This window comes from Haliotis rubra, unplaced genomic scaffold, assembly GCF_003918875.1.
Source record: "Haliotis rubra isolate DU_JTF1 unplaced genomic scaffold, ASM391887v1 Scf12, whole genome shotgun sequence".
NCBI lineage: Eukaryota > Metazoa > Mollusca > Gastropoda > Lepetellida > Haliotidae > Haliotis > Haliotis rubra.
The window spans coordinates 3,747,034-3,764,700 of NW_025765114.1; the positions used below are offsets into that span (position 1 = coordinate 3,747,034).

Sequence of the window (17,667 nt, forward strand, 5' to 3'; positions counted from 1 at the left end):
AGCCGAACATGGATGTAAGGCTCATTCCCATTGGCTGAAAACTCAAAAGGTATCCAGGCACATTTGCGGAATATGAGCTTTATGGCCGCAAATGTTTGCAATTCTTTCTATTATTTCACCTCAGTAAATTACGTGTTAGCATCATGTATGTCGCTGAGTCAACGAAAAAAAACACTAAATTTAATTCCAGGTAAAAGACAATCGCTCCATTGCGCTTAGTTTTATATAACTTGGGTCAGTTTCGACTGGGTCCAATTATAGTGCGCTTTAAAACAATTAACGCGTAGATGGGCTTATGTTTCACGTGGTCGTTAATAGTAGACAATGTCTTTCAACCAACTGCATTTATGGTGGTAGGGTGGTATAGAGTCTGTCTCACAGTCCCTGAACAACATCATTTCCCCTTCCGCTCAGCCCTCTCTGCAATGCCAAAGTTCTAAATGAAGCAAGTCTAGATTTTCACAGCTTCCTCAGAATCTCACTGGATCTCCTTTTCAATTTAAAAGGAATGATATGTTTCGACCAAAATTATATATATTCAGAGACTATGTCTGAGTCCAGGTGGTATTTCGCTTCGAAGATATGAAGAGTAGTTATTCTGCTGAATTATTCGATCTGTTTCGTCGTTTGATTACAATTTTGATAAATGTATACTGTATAATTAATTCGACGTTGTACATAAAACTCGCTGTGAATTTTCTATATAGAGCAATATCAGAGCACCTCTAGATTTCTTAGTTTACGATCTAGCGTTTGCGATTCGTGGTAAAATCAAGATCTCAGACATGGGCAGATCCAGGAATTTTGAAAGGGGTGGTGGGGGTGGTGGTGTTCGAACCCCCCTGAACTCGCGCCGCTCAATCTTTCTAATCATGGATTCCAGTTCCAAATTCACCGTATGTGAATCAGAACCAACGGTACTCGTGCTTTTCATCAAAGGGCGAAACGTCAGGGCTTCTCATATTAACTGACAAGCCGTCGTATTAGTTCTGTATGAATATCGGTTCGAATGGCAGTGTTAAAGGGCCACTATAGACTCCGGCAAATTGGCAGCCCCAGCACATTTGTCAGAAATAGAAATGTCCGTTAGCTGGCACATCGATAGCATAAAGCAATGCACTGTCCCCACTCCTCACTATAGTAAGCAAACTCACATAAGTAATACTACGTATTAATTGGCATTTGTGATTTAGAATGGGTGTTAACGCCAAGATGATTTTGATCATGAAGCAATGTCGTGCACGTGTTTCTGGTAGACTAACGCTCAGTCCCTGATATATATAATTTTTATAGTAACATATAAACCGATTTAAATTGAAAAGGTGCCCTAGTATGTTGGGAGATTCAGGGACCCTGAACCTGAGGAAATCTAGACTTGCTTCATTTAGGGCTTTAGCATTGCAGAGAGGGCTTGGCAGTAGGGAAAATAATATGGTTCAGGGACCGTGAGACAGACTAGTGTTTCTGGCTGCTGTACAAGTTCGGACTTGTGTCAGTTTTATAGTGCTGGACCACTGAGACACCATGCAGTTTAACATGGACACCCCGACAGGCACATTATACTGACTCCGTGCAGGCCAGCTAGTCCTATATGATGACCACTACCTTCACTCGCCCTTGAGTAGTACTGACCCATAGGCGGACCGGGGCCCTTGGTGCTGAAAGTTTGTTAAATGACCATTGAAACTCGGGTGAAAATGAAATGTGCACCCCTCCTTTTCTCAATAGTGCGCAACCCCTCACCCCTCCTTCTCAAAAAGCTGTATCCGCCCCTGCCGACCATGGCGAGAAAGACGCACCTTCCTCTTGTTAAAACTATTGCTGATTAATCATATCATATCATTACTTGCCAAATTCGATGTGGAAATTTTGAAGTCGAACTAAAACTAAGCGTCGACGTTAGGCAATAGCAGTTTGTTTCAAACTATCACTTGAAAGCCGTAACGTTTGAAACGCTCTTTCAAATAATATATACAAATGCGGCAATGCATTGCAAGCTACCACTCACTCGCCCCTAACTTAACCTGGCTATACGAATTTACAGGCTAATCGGCTTGTCCCGGAATTACACGGAGGTCCACGACTGACATATAAACGCTGTTGAAGTAAAATTACCTAGACATCAATTCCCACTCGAGGGACAATAACAAGGAACGAGGCTAGAATGACCGTGTTTCATGATATTTGCACCTGTGCATTATAACATATCTCCACGTTGATTGGTCAATTGAAATAACACTACGTTGCGGTGCTTCCTTTACATTATGACGTATTCAAATTATTCCGAAGACGTCACGAATGTATGACATGACGTAATCGGAATGTATGACATGACGTTATTGGAATTTCTTACACACCCGTGGGTGAGAAACCCATGTGAGAAAACTGGTATCACACATATGTGTGAGATCGATTTCTAATCCCGTGATTGGCTACTCCATGGTGATGACCTAAGGTCAGGGTATGACGGACTACTTTCCGGACTATTTCCTGATTAAAATTCATTGATAAGTTACTCGTGCTTCAATCGAACAGAAACCTGTTACTCGTGCAAAAAATACCCCTTTACACCTACCTGTTATTTTCGCGATTGCAATATAAACAGGTATTTTACAATGAGTCACAAGTAGAATAAATATAACACAAATCTATTTATTTTCGAATTCCTTTTATTAAAACTCTTATTTCTAGTCATGAATTCAAAATGGCTCCAACAACCTGTGATACCTGTGTAAACAATTATGTGAAAATCACCGTTAGACATAAAGCCCTTGATTCCCTTCGAATATTCAAAATGTACAACACTGGTACTTTTACTGGAGAGATGCGACAAGTGTCATGTGCCGTCTTGCAAAAATACCTGACACGATAACGTCAGTGCCTGTCGAGACATCAATTTGCCTTGTTGTTTCTTTGATGCATTGATGAAGATGACATTTTTCACTGATACATATGATGGAGACTCACTTCCAGCTCCAAGATACTATGTGATTCCAATGTTATCAAATTCACTCATGACAATCTGAACCAAAACACACTCGTTGAAACAATGTACAACATGGTACGTTTTGCAAAGCTTCATGAGTGCAAATGCCGGCACACGTCCGTTCTGTTCAATCGAACATGTACACATAAGTCATTGCTCAAGATATTCCTCTGACGCATGATAATGAAAAGTTTATGTCTTGATAACTTACAGGATGTAATCAACTCACATTTCATACTGAAAACTCCGTAAACTCCATTACATTCCAAGTGGCAGTTTCTGGCTCGGGAAAACGAGAAGGATGTGGCGAAGAAGAGTAGTCCCCCATTGACAGTGAACGTAACCTCAGCAATGTCACATTCAAGCACACTGGGTGCACCTAATTACACACACTCAAAACCTTTGGCCCCGGTCGATGGTAGAACATTGAGCGTAAACTGGTACACAAGTACAGATCCCCAATGTACAGAGATATCCAAAACAATCTTCCGATGATGACGACAACCACCAAGCGATAACGATGACGTCACACGCTCAAATATTTACGCTTGCAAGAATTAAAATCATCCACATTTGCATGGTAACATCATCGTTTTAGAGGGTTTAATTAATTTTCAGTGATCTTATCTAGTTATCATTATCACCATTGCCTTGATGATGCGAAGAGGTGGCAGAAACTTTTTTGTGGAGGGTCACCATGGGGATGAGTAGTGATTAGGAAGCCAAGTGACGTCACTCATTCATAAACGTTGTGTTGTGTATTATTGCGCACCTACGATTAGAAAACATGAAATTTGAATCTATTCGACCATAAAATGATACGATTTAGGGTGTGTAAGAAACAGATTACTGTACTCGTGTCTGTCAGATACCATTTATCTTACAACTCGTTGTTTCGAAACGTATTTAACTCGCTTTCGCTCGTTAAATACGTTTTGAAACAACTCGTTGTAAGATAAATGGTATCTGACAGACACTCGTTTAGTCATCTCTGTGTATGACATGACGTAATCGGAATGATGAGGGTGCCCTTCATGAAGCTCATCTGTACGGTTGACATGTCGTACTTTTTAATTCTTTCCGTTATCTTATTTGTCAGTCGCATGTTCAAAACTCGGCATTTTGGAATGTCTGTCCTTTTTAATGAATGTTGTGGGTCACTCGCAAAACGCTCGGGACTTATCGTTTATTCACTCGGGACAGATAATTCGTTACTCCCCGTACCTACAGTATTTGGCCATAAGTGAGTCATCATTAGTGAAATTCCCATAGACTTGCATGTTAATTAACTCTTGCAAGAATAATTTTCATAAATTTAGTTTCGGTCGAATTGCTTTCAATACTTATATACTAGCTGGGAAATCATATCAGCTTCCGATGATTATTAAGTATTCTCAGTTGAGTATTCTCAGTCACGATCTGTATAGTACCACATGACTGACATAACAGTGACGCCATATTTGAGTATTTGAAACGCAACCAGATCGAGTGAGTGAGGCAACTGGATAGACGTGAGTGTCTGCTTATTTGGCATCCTGTATTAAATAACATCATGACAAAACAGCGGCATTGAATATTATTTCAGCACATTCAGTCAATATTACGTGTAAAAAATCGGCTTCTTCACTCACTTTTGTGGACTATCGGGCCATGGTGTTTTGCGAGACCCTAAACAACAATAATGATTTAAATATCTTTTTAAAACCCATATTGAATTGATAAAATGCATAACTGTCGGCTAATATACGGTTATATGGGCTATTGTCATTATGATATATGTTGGTGTAAGAATTGTTAATCAAGAATAATGATTAATAACCGCAGCGTATATATGTGCCACAGTGATGGTAATGGAGCGCTTTCTGTTCCATCAGTCGATTCCCATTTTGGTATGAACCACACTTACGGTGCATTCTGGGATACTTGTCAAAATGGAGGAGGTTGTTGAGGAGGAAGAAGGCAAACACATTCAGCTTACCTGACCGCTCATGACGCTGTATTCACAAAAAAGCAAAGACGGCATTCAGTGACACTGTTTAAATATTTACACGATAATGTTTTTGAAAATGGTACACAGCAATTCATTGTTGACACAGCGGGACGAAGTGTCATGGTGGTTGACAAATCTCTACAGAATGTCAGTTTACGTCTTTGGATACAACAGTGATGTAATCCTTCACACATGAGGCTGATGGTCTCTGGTAAGACTTCTACTTAGCAATTGATGATTGCTCATTCTGAACCCTTTTACAGCCTGTTCTCTGCCTCAATGCATCAAACAAAACGAAAACTGACTCTTTCTGCGACATCTACAAATCTTTTACAAAGTTTACACTTTTCAGTAAGTTCGAATGTAGGACCTCTGTATTCTGGAGCAAATAATCATGGAAATAGTAATGCCCAATGCAATTTGCATTCAATAGCCTGTGAGGTAATGGTCTTAATTCTTCATATGATGATGATACAACCACACTCTAGGGTATACATGTGTCAAACATACTGCCTACCACTTCAATGTCACTTCCATTTGGCTTCTAGAATTATTTTATTTGTGATATAACATACTTCATCATGACACTGACCATAACACTCATCTAAATCTCAAGGCATTGTTCAACACAGTCTAGTGTAATTTGGACTATTCATACAAATAGTCACTTTTCAATGAAGAAAACGTTCTATTTAAGGAACCATAATAAACTATGTGTTGATGCATTGTAACTGTTATATCATTTATCATGATATGTAAGAACAGTTATTATTCAGGCTCGTCAGGAAGTAAGACCCATTATGCATGCTAACCAAGTAGAATTTGATGAGTAACATTACACAGTTAATGTAAAGAAGGTCTATGATATAATAATGGATGTAATATGGGACATTGACGATACATAAGCAACAAGTCAAATAGTGATAGTTGTCACCAATACAAGGATTTACTATCAGCGGTATCTGATATGAGTTGTGACATTGTATTTGGCAATAGAGATACACGGCTGACAAGTCAAATATTGCTAGTTGTCACCAATACAATGTTGACTTTCAATAGTGTCAAGTATGTGTTATCTACAAAGTGTTTCACTGCCATGCTTGGGATTTTCTGAAGATAGGGTTTGCCAGACTTTCAATAGTTACCTTGTTGACTTGATACTGAATAGTAAACATAGTAAAGACATGAGCGACACTCATCTATTGCAATACATCTCAGTAGTCCTCAGATAACAATACTCCTGTAATAATCTTCTATAGCTTCAACACATTTCTGTAGTTTCAATACTTCATCCTAAGACGGGGTAGCTTAGTGGTTAAAGCATTCTCTTATCACAACAAAGATCTGGGTTCGATTTCCAACATGGGTTTAGTGTATAAAGCCCTTTCTAGTTTTCCCAGCCATATTGCACTCATGCTTTCATTTACTCATTCACTTCATGCACCTGTTATTTGTAGCTGATATGATAACATGAACCTATAGTTCATGAGTTGGAATCTGTAAGTTGTGAAGTAATTTGCACTTTTTATAGAACATGATGTATGCCCCTAATACAAACATGATAGCTTTTCAATTTCAACATATTGAACATATTAAAAAATGAAATTAACATTTTTCAACAACTTCTTCATCCTTATTATTCTTATGTTTTTTCCCATAGGAAATGTCCAGTGGTGAAAACATTTCAAGCATGTCCGAGAGGGATTCCAGTGATGAGAGTAGACAGAACAGGAACTGTCTTGGCCACCAGTTTGATCCAGGTTCAACCTCTAAACCCATCACCAGCCACATGAATCTTGTGGATGGATCACAGATGCCGTTGGGTGTTAATCTTTCCGACAACCACCAAGCAAATGGATATGGGGGCACATCAACATCCAGTGAAGATGATGATTTTGTTGATGCAGTGGTCAATGGCAGTATGTGCAATGGGTCAGCTCATGAGAATGAAAACCACTTGAACAGCAGGGCGTTAACCATGCGAACAAGTGAACCAAATTCTCAGATCGAAGAACCAACAGATCATCGCTGTCCAAATGGAAGAGAAGGACATGGTTATATGTCTGCATCCAGCAGTGCTGTGAATTCTCAATTTGCAACATTTAATGGCAGGGATCGGAGTGTTAGACCTAAACAACCAATACCACCCAGGTCGAAATCTATTCAGAAAAACAAGAAAACATGTGACCGAGAAACTTTGCAGAGTTTGACAGAGCCTACTTTCCAAAGTGGACACTCTCCAAGTCAGTCTATGCAGCAACATAATGTAAATCTGCATAATACCCATGTACGACCTCCTGTGTGTGTGCTTTCTGATGTAAATAATCAACAAAATGGTTTTGTGGGTCATCCCACGTCTAATGGTGTTTATCACTCTCCTTACATGCCCTGTACCAGACCTCAGAGTCTTATGTTATCTCACATACACATGGAAAATAGACCAGCTAATATTTGTGGCAATGGTGAGTTAGATGAACCTGATTTGTTTGATATGGTTGATGAAGGTGCCGTCTGTGATTATGATAAACTGCTTTTAAGTGATGAACATAATTCTCCTTCCGAGAATAGTCGGAGTGAGGAGGCAGACAGTGAGTTTTTGAATTACCACTTTCCCAACACCCAGCTTGATGGCATGGCTGTGATTTGCAGTCATTGTAACCATGGTAACGTAAATGAACATTGCCAGTATTCCGCAGACTCCCAACATGGAGAGTCATTCCGTAATTCTCAAGGACAGTGTATGTGCAGGTCCAATCTTTCAGCGTCAGGTGAAGTAGATTTTGACAATAGTGATTACTTGAAGCTGTTTGATGAGATGGATGGCGAACACTATTCAGCAGAAGATGAGGTACAAGAGACCTGGGAGGATACAGGGGACTTCATTGACACAGATCTTCCAGCACAAACTCCGGGAATGATGTCAAGTTCGGCTGGGTCCTCCTCCTCTTCTCTCAGTGAGGATGAAGGGGCTGGAGGTCTCTTTCATGAAGTAAGTCGAGATTCAAAAGAAAATGACCTCTCGAGCAACAGACTCAATTCAGACATTGTTCCATGTGGAATCCTTGGTGACAGGATGTATGGACACCTAAAGAAGGGAGGCAATTTGTGTTTTCCAGGTGATGCTTCCATGTGTCCTTCCCAGAGATTGGTCATGGAGTCCAGTCATCACCATGGTGTCAACAGTAGTGAGAGTGAGAATGGAGATGATTATCAAGTGGACATGGTTCTTAACTGTGATGCAAATGAAGTGTTTTATGAGGAAGGAGCAGCAAGCTTAGAAGCTGCTGCAAGTTCTCGGAACATTCGGCCAGCAGGACTTCATAATGGTGCTGGAAGTGGGTACTGTGTTCATAATGACGGTGTGAGACTTGAGCCCAAAGGGCCTGTCCATCATGAGCATGTTGGCTGCGACACAGCTGATTGTGGTATTGGGCCATCGCTGTTGTGTCAGGATCAAACTGTTCCCCCAGGTTCAGCTAGCTGCCAGCATAGTTCCTGCCCCATGGCTGTCCCGGCTGGCTTGTGCGTGAACAACCTGAGTAGCAGCTCGCCTCCAAATGTTGAACCATCCGCAGGGGGTTACCATGTTCCAGTGTCAAACTTCCAAAATGACAAAAGTAACAATCACCAAAAAGTGTTTATAAAATTTAATGTTACAAACCAAGAACGGAAAAGAACAATAGGGCACATAAAGAGAGATTCCTCTCACCTCGGTTCCCCCATTTCCCCGGATGATCCGGAGTCTAGTCAGATGGAAGATGAGGATGGGGACCTCCCTATGGATCAGTATGAGTACCAGCATGTACCAGAATATTTCCAGGAGCAGATGCTGATGATTGCTGCAGAGATGGCCAGGACTCGAGTCAATGCTGAGTTAGTATTTACTTTCTTAAATTTGCTAATCTGTAATACAATGTGTGGCTGAGTGATAGTATATGACTAGTGTAGTACCTATGCAGCATGGATTGTTGCTTGTGCTATCAACCATTGGTTGCCAGGTGTACACTTGATTATTTACCAGGGCATGGCTGCTACAATCTGTTATGCAGAATCACTTCTCTCTGGCACGCTTTTTTGCCTCAATAATAATAGCTCACGGTTTTCCATCTCGGTACCTTTACCATTTTGGTTCACCAAAGTGGTAACTTTCTGAGACTTCCATCACTCTGTGCTTTCCTTCCTTATCGTATTTAGATTGTGGTGACTGACATGCTGTGACATAACTGAAATAATGCTGAATACAGCATTTAAACCAAACTGATTCACTGGTTTATTACCAGGTTAACACGCCCCGGGAACGTCCGGGTAAGACTGAACCTTCAGTAACCCATGCTTGTCATAAGACGCGACTAACAGGATCGGGTGGTCAGGCTCGCTGGCTTGGTTGACACATGTCATAAGTTTGCAATTGGCGCAGGCTCGGCGATGCTCATGTTGTTGATCACTGGAATGTCAGACTGATCACTGAATATTTACAGACCGACCGTTATATAGCTGGAATATTGCCAGTCAGAGACGTAACGTGTACACGAGATGGCCTATCGTCTCGTGTACGCGAGACGGGTGTGCTCCGCGGTACTAACTGAAGCGCTTGACCCTAATTAATGCAATCACCGTGGACCAACTCGATCGGGTGCGAACACGGCGCGGGGGTGATTATAGCGTCCCGTAACATCTTGACAGTCGTGAACAAACAGGTTTCTCGACCTCGGATTTCACGCTTTCGTCATTTGCTCTTCTACATTTATCTGAGAATGAGTGCTGAAGAAATTACAAAGGATGAACCTTGTATTCAGCAAGTCGTACAGTTTATTGTTTTATTCTGTCTAACATTAGTTTGATCACTCAATCGATATTTACACCTGACCGAGAGATTCTAGGCTACGAACACGCCACTGCACGGCCCTCGGCTGTCTTGGCTCCGGCATTACAGCTACAAGACACAAAAATTCAGAATTTAATTAAAATGCAGTGCCGTTTCTTGCACATTTGACGACTGCTCATGGTGTTGACACGTCAGGCTATTGGATGTTCGAGAATATAATTATCATGATTGCTGAGTGTTGTGTAAAACTAAACTCAATCACTCACCCAGGTTAACACATGTTATTGTTAACTGCCTTGACACTTTGAATATGGTTGACTATGGTATAAACCAACATTTAGTAACTCTGACCCTTGAAGCATGTTGTAACATTTTTTAATGGTAAATTTTTCCATATTTGAACAAGGTTGTACACAGTGTTACTGTGACAGCAATTACTCAAATAAGATGAAAGAGTATATCAAATTGATTTGTTACATATATTGATGGATTTATACTACCTTATTTGTGATATTGATCTTCATATGTGCATTAACAATATTTTTCTACCAGTTCGGCTTTGGATATTGCCGATCCATTAGCCTGTAAGCTCAACTGAAATTTAGTTGGGTTTTGGCTATTTCACACACTGCTTATTCTGTTGAGGGAAATAACTAAAATACTGCTAAATATTTCCAGACATTTTAAACACAACTGATGCTCTCACCATTCCTTGTCAGATTCATGGTTAATGATGAGCATGTCAGGGATAGAAATGTATTTTATTTCAAGGGTGCCACAGAGCACTCACAAGGCTGTTTAGGCATGACCTTTGGAATGTGTGTGCCACCACATGTTGACTGAATAGTTGAAATAAACAGTCATCAGTTGGTCAAGGACTGTGGATTCCCATGTCCAGCAAGTCAGGGTTTATTCCGCTTTAACCAGTATTCTAGCAATACTGCGGTGGGGAATCGAACCCGTGCATTTGGCATGACAAGCAAATGCTTTTACCACTAGGCTACCCCACCACCCCTCTGAATTCTACCATGTCAAAGAGATTTTGTCATACCAGTACAGCGGCCTACTTTACACGCTTGTGTGTTTTTTAAGGTCCGGTGTCTCGGAGCCCATCTACGAGGACATTGAACCACTGCCTGAGACTGAGGAAGCTGGCAACATGGCTGCCTCGGGTCTTCCAGCAGATGCTCAACAGAAAGAAGCAGCCTACAGAAAGGTTAGCAAACACTAGAGGAGATGACCCTGCCAAATGGATTATACACTTACATTGCTTAGCTTATGATGTCATCAAAATTATGCTCAACTTACAGACATTTGTGAAGGTTTGCTTGAATCTTGAATCCTTTGCTTGAAGGAGCGTTATCAATGAAGTTACCCGTGATGGTCCAGGTTAGAATCTTGATCTTCAGATACCCATGCTTGTCGTAAGAGGCGACTAACGGGATCAGGCTCACTGACTTGGTTGACATGTCATCGGTTCGCAATTGCATAGATCAACGCTCATGCTGTTGATCACTGGATTGTCTGGTCCAGACTCGATTATTTACATATAGCTGAAATATTGCAGAGTGCGACGTAAACTAAACTCACTCACTCACTCACTCACTCACTATCAATGAAGGTTGTGTTTGAGAGGATCCTGATAGGCACTGCTCTTCCAAAAAGGGAAACAGCTTTATCAGCCGTATTCATCTTGGGAAAAGGAAATATCTTGAATTTTATTTCCATTCATGTTTGGGCATTTTTCATTATGAGCACATAAGGGGATGCACCTTGTTTTGGGGTCCTTAATTTGTTGTTTATGGACACTTATGCTGTGCCTTAATCACTGTTTGCCCTGTGTATTCCTCATCACAACTTTGGCATATTATGACATATAATACATTTTTGCGGAGCAGTCCAGTTTACAGTGTACATTTTCAACATTTGCTCAATTTTCTTTGACAATTGGCATAATTATTACTTTTGGCATGTGCTGTTATCAATTTTGCTTCTATGTTGAAATGTAGATTGGCCTTGTACTTATGCAATTAATGTATCTTTAAGCAATGAAAAACAAGAGATTCTATGTCAGTACAACCAGGATGTTTGTTGTACAGAAACTGGAGACTGTGTGTTATTGAACTCCTATATTTGTACCCAATCTTGTTCTTGAGGGAATGTCGCATCAGTTCTATAAGATTTCAGGTGAGGTACAGTGGGTTGTAGTTCTTGACTTTGATAATATGCTTGAGAAAACAAAGATCAAACACTGAAATATGTTCCCTCCATGTCCTGCGGTGCTGTATCATCTCTAGGGGTGGTGGGGTAGCCTAGTGGTTAAAGTGTTTGCTCGTCACACCAAAGACCAGGGTTCGATTCCCCACATTGGGACAGTATGTGAAGCCCATTTCTGGTGTCCCCCGCCTTGATATTGCTGGAATATTGCAAAAAGCAGCGTAAAACTAAACTCACCCTCTTACAGCCTCCCTTAAGATTGACTCCGAGAAGGAAGGACCGACGATCCAGCAGTGGCGGCAAGTCGGGTATCGAGAAAGTCATGATATGGAATGAGTACGAGGCCTATGTGCTTCAGGTGAAGCAGATAGCTACATCAGCTTGTGGGCCCACTGCAGTTCTCAATGTCTTGGTGAGAAGAATCTCTTGATTTTCTTGAACACTCATAGGAAATTGGTTGTGGTTCATTGCCAATTATTGTGTGTATTTATAAGGAAAGCTGCAAAAACAACAATATATCACCTGATATTTATCAGATAACTGATATACCATAGTTCATTTCTTATCTTGCTATGCTTCTTAAATGTCTGAGCATTATGGAATGGATTTGCTAAATTTAGATTTCCTATCATGTGTTATGTTTAGTTGCTGCATGGGGATGGCAGCTAGTGGGTCCACCTTTAACGTTAATGTTTATTAACCTGGATATGTCCAATGCACACTCCCATCTATATGGCTTTATTATGGGAAAAGATATGAACCTTAAACTCACAGGCTGACAAATTATCAGATGAATCTGATGTAAATTTGTTTGAAGTACATTTTATGGTTTTAATACCTGTACAAAATGAAATATTTGACCCCACATCTGACCAAATCTACTTCAAGTAGAATGAAGTAAGTGTGTGATACAAGTAGTGTTTGAGTTCTGATTTGTTACCATGGTTACTAAGACTTGTCAAATATTATATATTTATTGGTGGTGTAAGTTAAGTAAGTCTAAGTCATGTAGTTAGGTGGTGCTGGTTTACCCCAGAGATGGCTGGGTGAGATTCAGCTAGGTTGGCACAATATGTGTTGCCAATGGCCTGATGCTGGTCTGGAATACAGATACTGCTTGTGTTTTGTAGCTGTTAGGCTAAGAGTGTATTAAGTTGACTGTTTCGAACTGTGTCAAAATGCACTTTCAGAAAGCATTTGATGTGTGTGTTGACAAGGATGAAGTGTGTAAGAAGATCCACACCAACCTGAGAGATGAGCTCGGCTCCATTCCTAAGTACTTGTTCTCAAGGGCAGTGGCAGGTAAGGATTCTTCTTGGTCTAAATTTGGTTTAACCAGACTTTTCCTGTTTATCCTATTAACTTTTGGGAGGTGATGGTGTACAAAGGTGCCTACTATTATAATCATTAAAATATTTTGAAACAAAATTATGCTGTCAGACATGTTACAGATGATTGCCTATTTTAACCCCAAATGCCTGACATATTTCGAATTGCCTCAGTTTAGACTTGCCATCTCTTGTCTTATTCTGCAACTCATAAAGGCAAATTAGATACAGTACTAATACAGCTGCTGAAGGTAATTCATACCTGGATGGGGGAGGTGGGGCAGCTCAAAGGTTAAAGTGTTAGCTCACACCAAAGGTCTGGGTTTGATTCCCCACATCAGTAAAATGTGTGAAGCTCATTTCTGGTGACCCCCACCATGATATTGCTTGAATATTGCTAAAAGCTGCATAAAACCTAACTCACTAACTCACTCAATCAATCAATCTTTATTCATACTGAAGGCCACAGGCCCATAGTATACAAGAACATAGTACACAATATCATAGAAAAGAATAAAAATAGTCAAATCACAATATGTCATATCGCATCAAAATGTATCACATCATATAACATCGCATTACACATACTTTGTCGTATCACATCATATCATAACACCCCATATTACATCATGTCATATCATACCATGTATCATATCATATCTTATCATATCGCACCACATCATACCATATCGTAACAAATAACAATATGAGTACATACATTCTATGAATTATTATGTTTATTTCTTAGAGACAATGCTTGATGGATAAAGGTTGACAACTTACGGATAAGAACATTGTCATCAGTACTCATTAACAAAGAAAATTTCACCCTATCAGGATATACAGAATAATATGAAGCAGGAGATCTTTAAGCACACTAACTCACTAACCATACTTGGATGGAGTCACTGACCCAGTACATGGCCAGGGTGTTAACAGAGAAAGGCTAGATGACACTCAGAATATGGCATATAGGGATATTGCTCTACAGGCTGTGGATGTATGGTTACTCTAGGGATCAGTAATAGTCCTGCAGTGACCTCTGGGGACTCAGGATAAGAACAGGCTCCCAGCATCCTATGATTGTAAAAGGCACCAGTGGATCAGGTTGTCATAATATCAACCACAGGACTGTTACTGCAGGGCTTGTTACAAATAGCTGATGCAGCATAACACAGTTTTTATTCACTGCATTATGCAGACAGAACACAATGCAAGACCAGACTTGCACATTGTCTGTTGCCAGGCACCACAGCGGAGGATTTGCTGCATGGTATAGAGAGTCTGACTCAGGGCAGGATACGTGGTCGTTTCTTCCACTTCTGGCCATCTAGGGATGTGCATCTGCTCAAATGGCTGGGGCAGTGGATGAAGAAAGGTCTGTACATCACAGCTGGAAGTTTACTCTATTTTACCAAGTTGTCATGGTCAGGTCTATGACAAATTTCAGCAGTTTTCCTTTTTGGAGGGTTTAAGTCATTGTGCATAAAAACAAACTTGGAGATATTGTTATAAGTCTGTTGAAATAAGTGTTCAGTCAGTGCACAAATGTTCAAGCTTTAAGATCTCATTCATCTAATTGGTAGATATTTTACTGTCTTTCAAAATTCTGCTACGGTCTAATTTTCATGTTAGGTTTGGAATCTAAACTTCATGTCAGAGTTCCTCGATTGTGGTAAAGATAGCTAATTAAATGAAAACCGACTTGCAGTATTTTGGTAATGAGGATGATGATGTGCTGTATTGTGAACCTAGGTGCTGTGCCTCTGGCAACTCTGAACCTGCAGAAGGGGGTGAAGGCAGGCTGGACTGTCCCCGATGCCTGGCACCATCAGATGGTCTATGGTGTCTGGCACCATCAGATGGTCTATGGTGTCAGTTCTAAAGGTATTGTCCACAGTGGAAAATGAGCTTTTTGGGGAAAATGAGTATAAATGATGCTTTTGTGAATGTGGTTGCTATAAATTTAGAATCTGTAGGTCAGTAATCTGTCTGGTTTTGTTTAGTTATAGTTACAGTTATAGTTTACATAATTTCTTTGGTTAGTTATCATACCATGTCACTCAATAACATTTAGATATTTATTTGTTTTCTGGATGCAACATAGCAGTTCACCTAGGCATCCCTTTATATACAGCATGATGTTGTCACATTAGTATTCATGATATGCACGTTTGCACCTTTCTTGGAGACTTGGAAATCTTGAGGACTTGCTAAAACCTCATTACTTTTCTATATACACACCTAAATACTCGCTGTGCAGAGTTGCCTCCCTTAGCTAACTTGATCATGTCATGGATGGAATCCAACAGTCATCTTGAATTAGGTACATACTGTTAGGTACATACTCATTACTCATACAATGTTTTGGGGGCCTAAAGGCAAATTCTATATGACTACTACTTGCTAATCTGATTGGTCAATCAGAGGTTTCAACCTTCAAGTTCTATAAGAGCCTCCGATTCAAAGACTGGTTTAAAGGACACATCACCAGAGAAGCAAACATTTATCTGAAGTCACATTGTATTTGATTATGAGTCATTGTTGGCAAGAATTTTATGATGATATAGAATTATTAAACGCCAAATAAGGAGGTGCAGTTCTTACAATATTCAAAATATGTGTGATTCTACTTTTACTACAGAAACTGATATGATAAAATGGGGAAATTTGAGTCAGTTACAGTATGTATTATGACATTATGTTTGTGCTCAAAGTTGATGTTTCATCATTTTCATGTAGGGTGTCGATGGACATATTTTGTTTCAAAAAGATAAGCAGTGGTGACTTGATTCAAATCTGCCCTGAACATTTTACAGTTAACTGTAAAATCATTTGTAGGATGAAGATGAAGTTTCTGCTTCTGAAATAAAGAGGTATTTTAAATTGTTATTTTAGAATATCACAGCAGGAGCTGGGCTTCCTGTTTGGTTTATCCCTGTCAAGTTTGCAGGTATCCTAACTCTCTGTCTAGCTGTGTATGGTGTCATTTGCCTGACCCTTACCTTTACATATGCAGGTGTGTACCTGACTAATCCCCTGGAGAACGTGGCAGAGGAAACTGTACTCGAACAACTGGTTAGTGATTCCATTCTTCTGGTTAGACGGCAGGATGTGGTGAACCGTTTCCGTGACAATACTGACCTCGGGGAGATAATTCGACATCCAGATGACAGATGGCGAACTCTAAATGTTCTTGGTATGAACTTTGACTTTGTATTTGTTGATGACCGTGTAAGAATGCTAAAATTCTTAGGTGCATTATTTAACTGTTTATATGGATGATTTTTGCCAATAGATTTGTTATTTTGTTGAATTTTAAGTCTTTTCTTAATTTGATAAATAGTAACTAAACTGTAAACCTGTATAATGATGTGTATTTGTGTAGATTATTATGAAACCAACATGTAAAGAATTTCATTCTTAAAATTAGGACTCTGGGCTGAAGTTTGCATGATATATTTTCACAGTAATAATATTAGAACTTGTGGGATTATTAGATTCAGGGGAACAGTTAAGCTTGTTGATTGATGTTTTCCCTCCTTCCAGGCCAAGTTGTGAATGTCCTGCGAGAGTCCAACATGCCGCACCCAGTGTACAGAGCTCAGTTGACCTCCCACATCTCCATCCCAGCTGTGTACAAGGCTGGCATCACCCTCTTTGTCCAGGGAGAGTCTGATCTGTGGCAGGAACTGATTGCAGCGTCCGACTTGCCTCCCCGAGACTCCCCGCAAACTTGACACCCCCTAACAGTCTCCACTACACTTCCGCTGTATTTCCACTTTTGAATTGAAGGAAATCACTGTTACTTGAAACACTTTCCAATTTCTTTGAGCACCTTTGAGAATTGAGTGAATTTGTCAAGATGTTTGCTTCGAGGAGGAGCATGCATTTGTGAAGAATGAGTCTTCAGTTGGTTAGAATAATCTGTGCCTGTGAGCAGTTATCATCGTTATAGTCCTTTCATAATGATATACTGATGCCATATTTTCCATATTAGTGTACAGGGGAAATTATGTCAATCTTGTTACAGTCAGATCTTAGTGCTCACTATCTCTGCACAAAGACCTTGGGACATACCTCAGCAAGTCATACAAATATTGTTAGCAAACATTGACCCACCAGTGGAATGAGTGAAGGCATGGGGGATCAGAATCTTCACCAAACATCCAAGTCCTGTACAAAAACATATGGAGATCGGGCCTTTTAGAAAACTGTGCCACATTTGAGGAATAACTTAACACTAGACTTACCAAATGAACTAAGTCCTTTTAAATCATTGCTGAAAACTCAATTTGTTCTACAAAGCCAACAAGGACTA

The 17,667-nt window shown here is 40.1% G+C and overlaps 1 protein-coding gene across 2 annotated transcripts; it reads left to right on the plus strand.

The window, feature by feature from the left end:
* The first annotated feature begins 4,903 nt into the window (after window positions 1-4,903).
* Window positions 4,904-17,667, plus strand: LOC124262779. Of its 2 annotated transcripts, none has more exons than XM_046697322.1 (9): window positions 4,904-5,187; window positions 6,637-8,849; window positions 10,894-11,017; window positions 12,266-12,430; window positions 13,209-13,320; window positions 14,593-14,724; window positions 15,102-15,233; window positions 16,366-16,545; window positions 16,896-17,667. In XM_046697322.1, exons 2-9 carry the CDS (start codon window positions 6,640-6,642, stop codon window positions 17,084-17,086), a joined length of 3,246 nt encoding a protein of 1,081 aa, XP_046553278.1. In that variant the 5' UTR covers window positions 4,904-5,187; window positions 6,637-6,639; the 3' UTR covers window positions 17,087-17,667. The 2 variants fall into 2 exon arrangements, with proteins under 2 accessions (XP_046553278.1, XP_046553287.1); XM_046697331.1 differs by having other exon boundaries at window positions 13,236-13,320.

Excerpts from the sequence above, each read along its gene's own strand:
- LOC124262779 (XM_046697322.1), top strand. The coding sequence starts at position 6,640 with ATGTCCAGTGGTGAAAACATTTCAAGCATGTCCGAGAGGGATTCCAGT. Across the intron at positions 12,431-13,208 it reads CTGCAGTTCTCAATGTCTTG|AAAGCATTTGATGTGTGTGT; the intron begins GTGAGAAGAATC and ends ATGCACTTTCAG. Across the intron at positions 14,725-15,101 it reads GGGGCAGTGGATGAAGAAAG|GTGCTGTGCCTCTGGCAACT; the intron begins GTCTGTACATCA and ends TTGTGAACCTAG.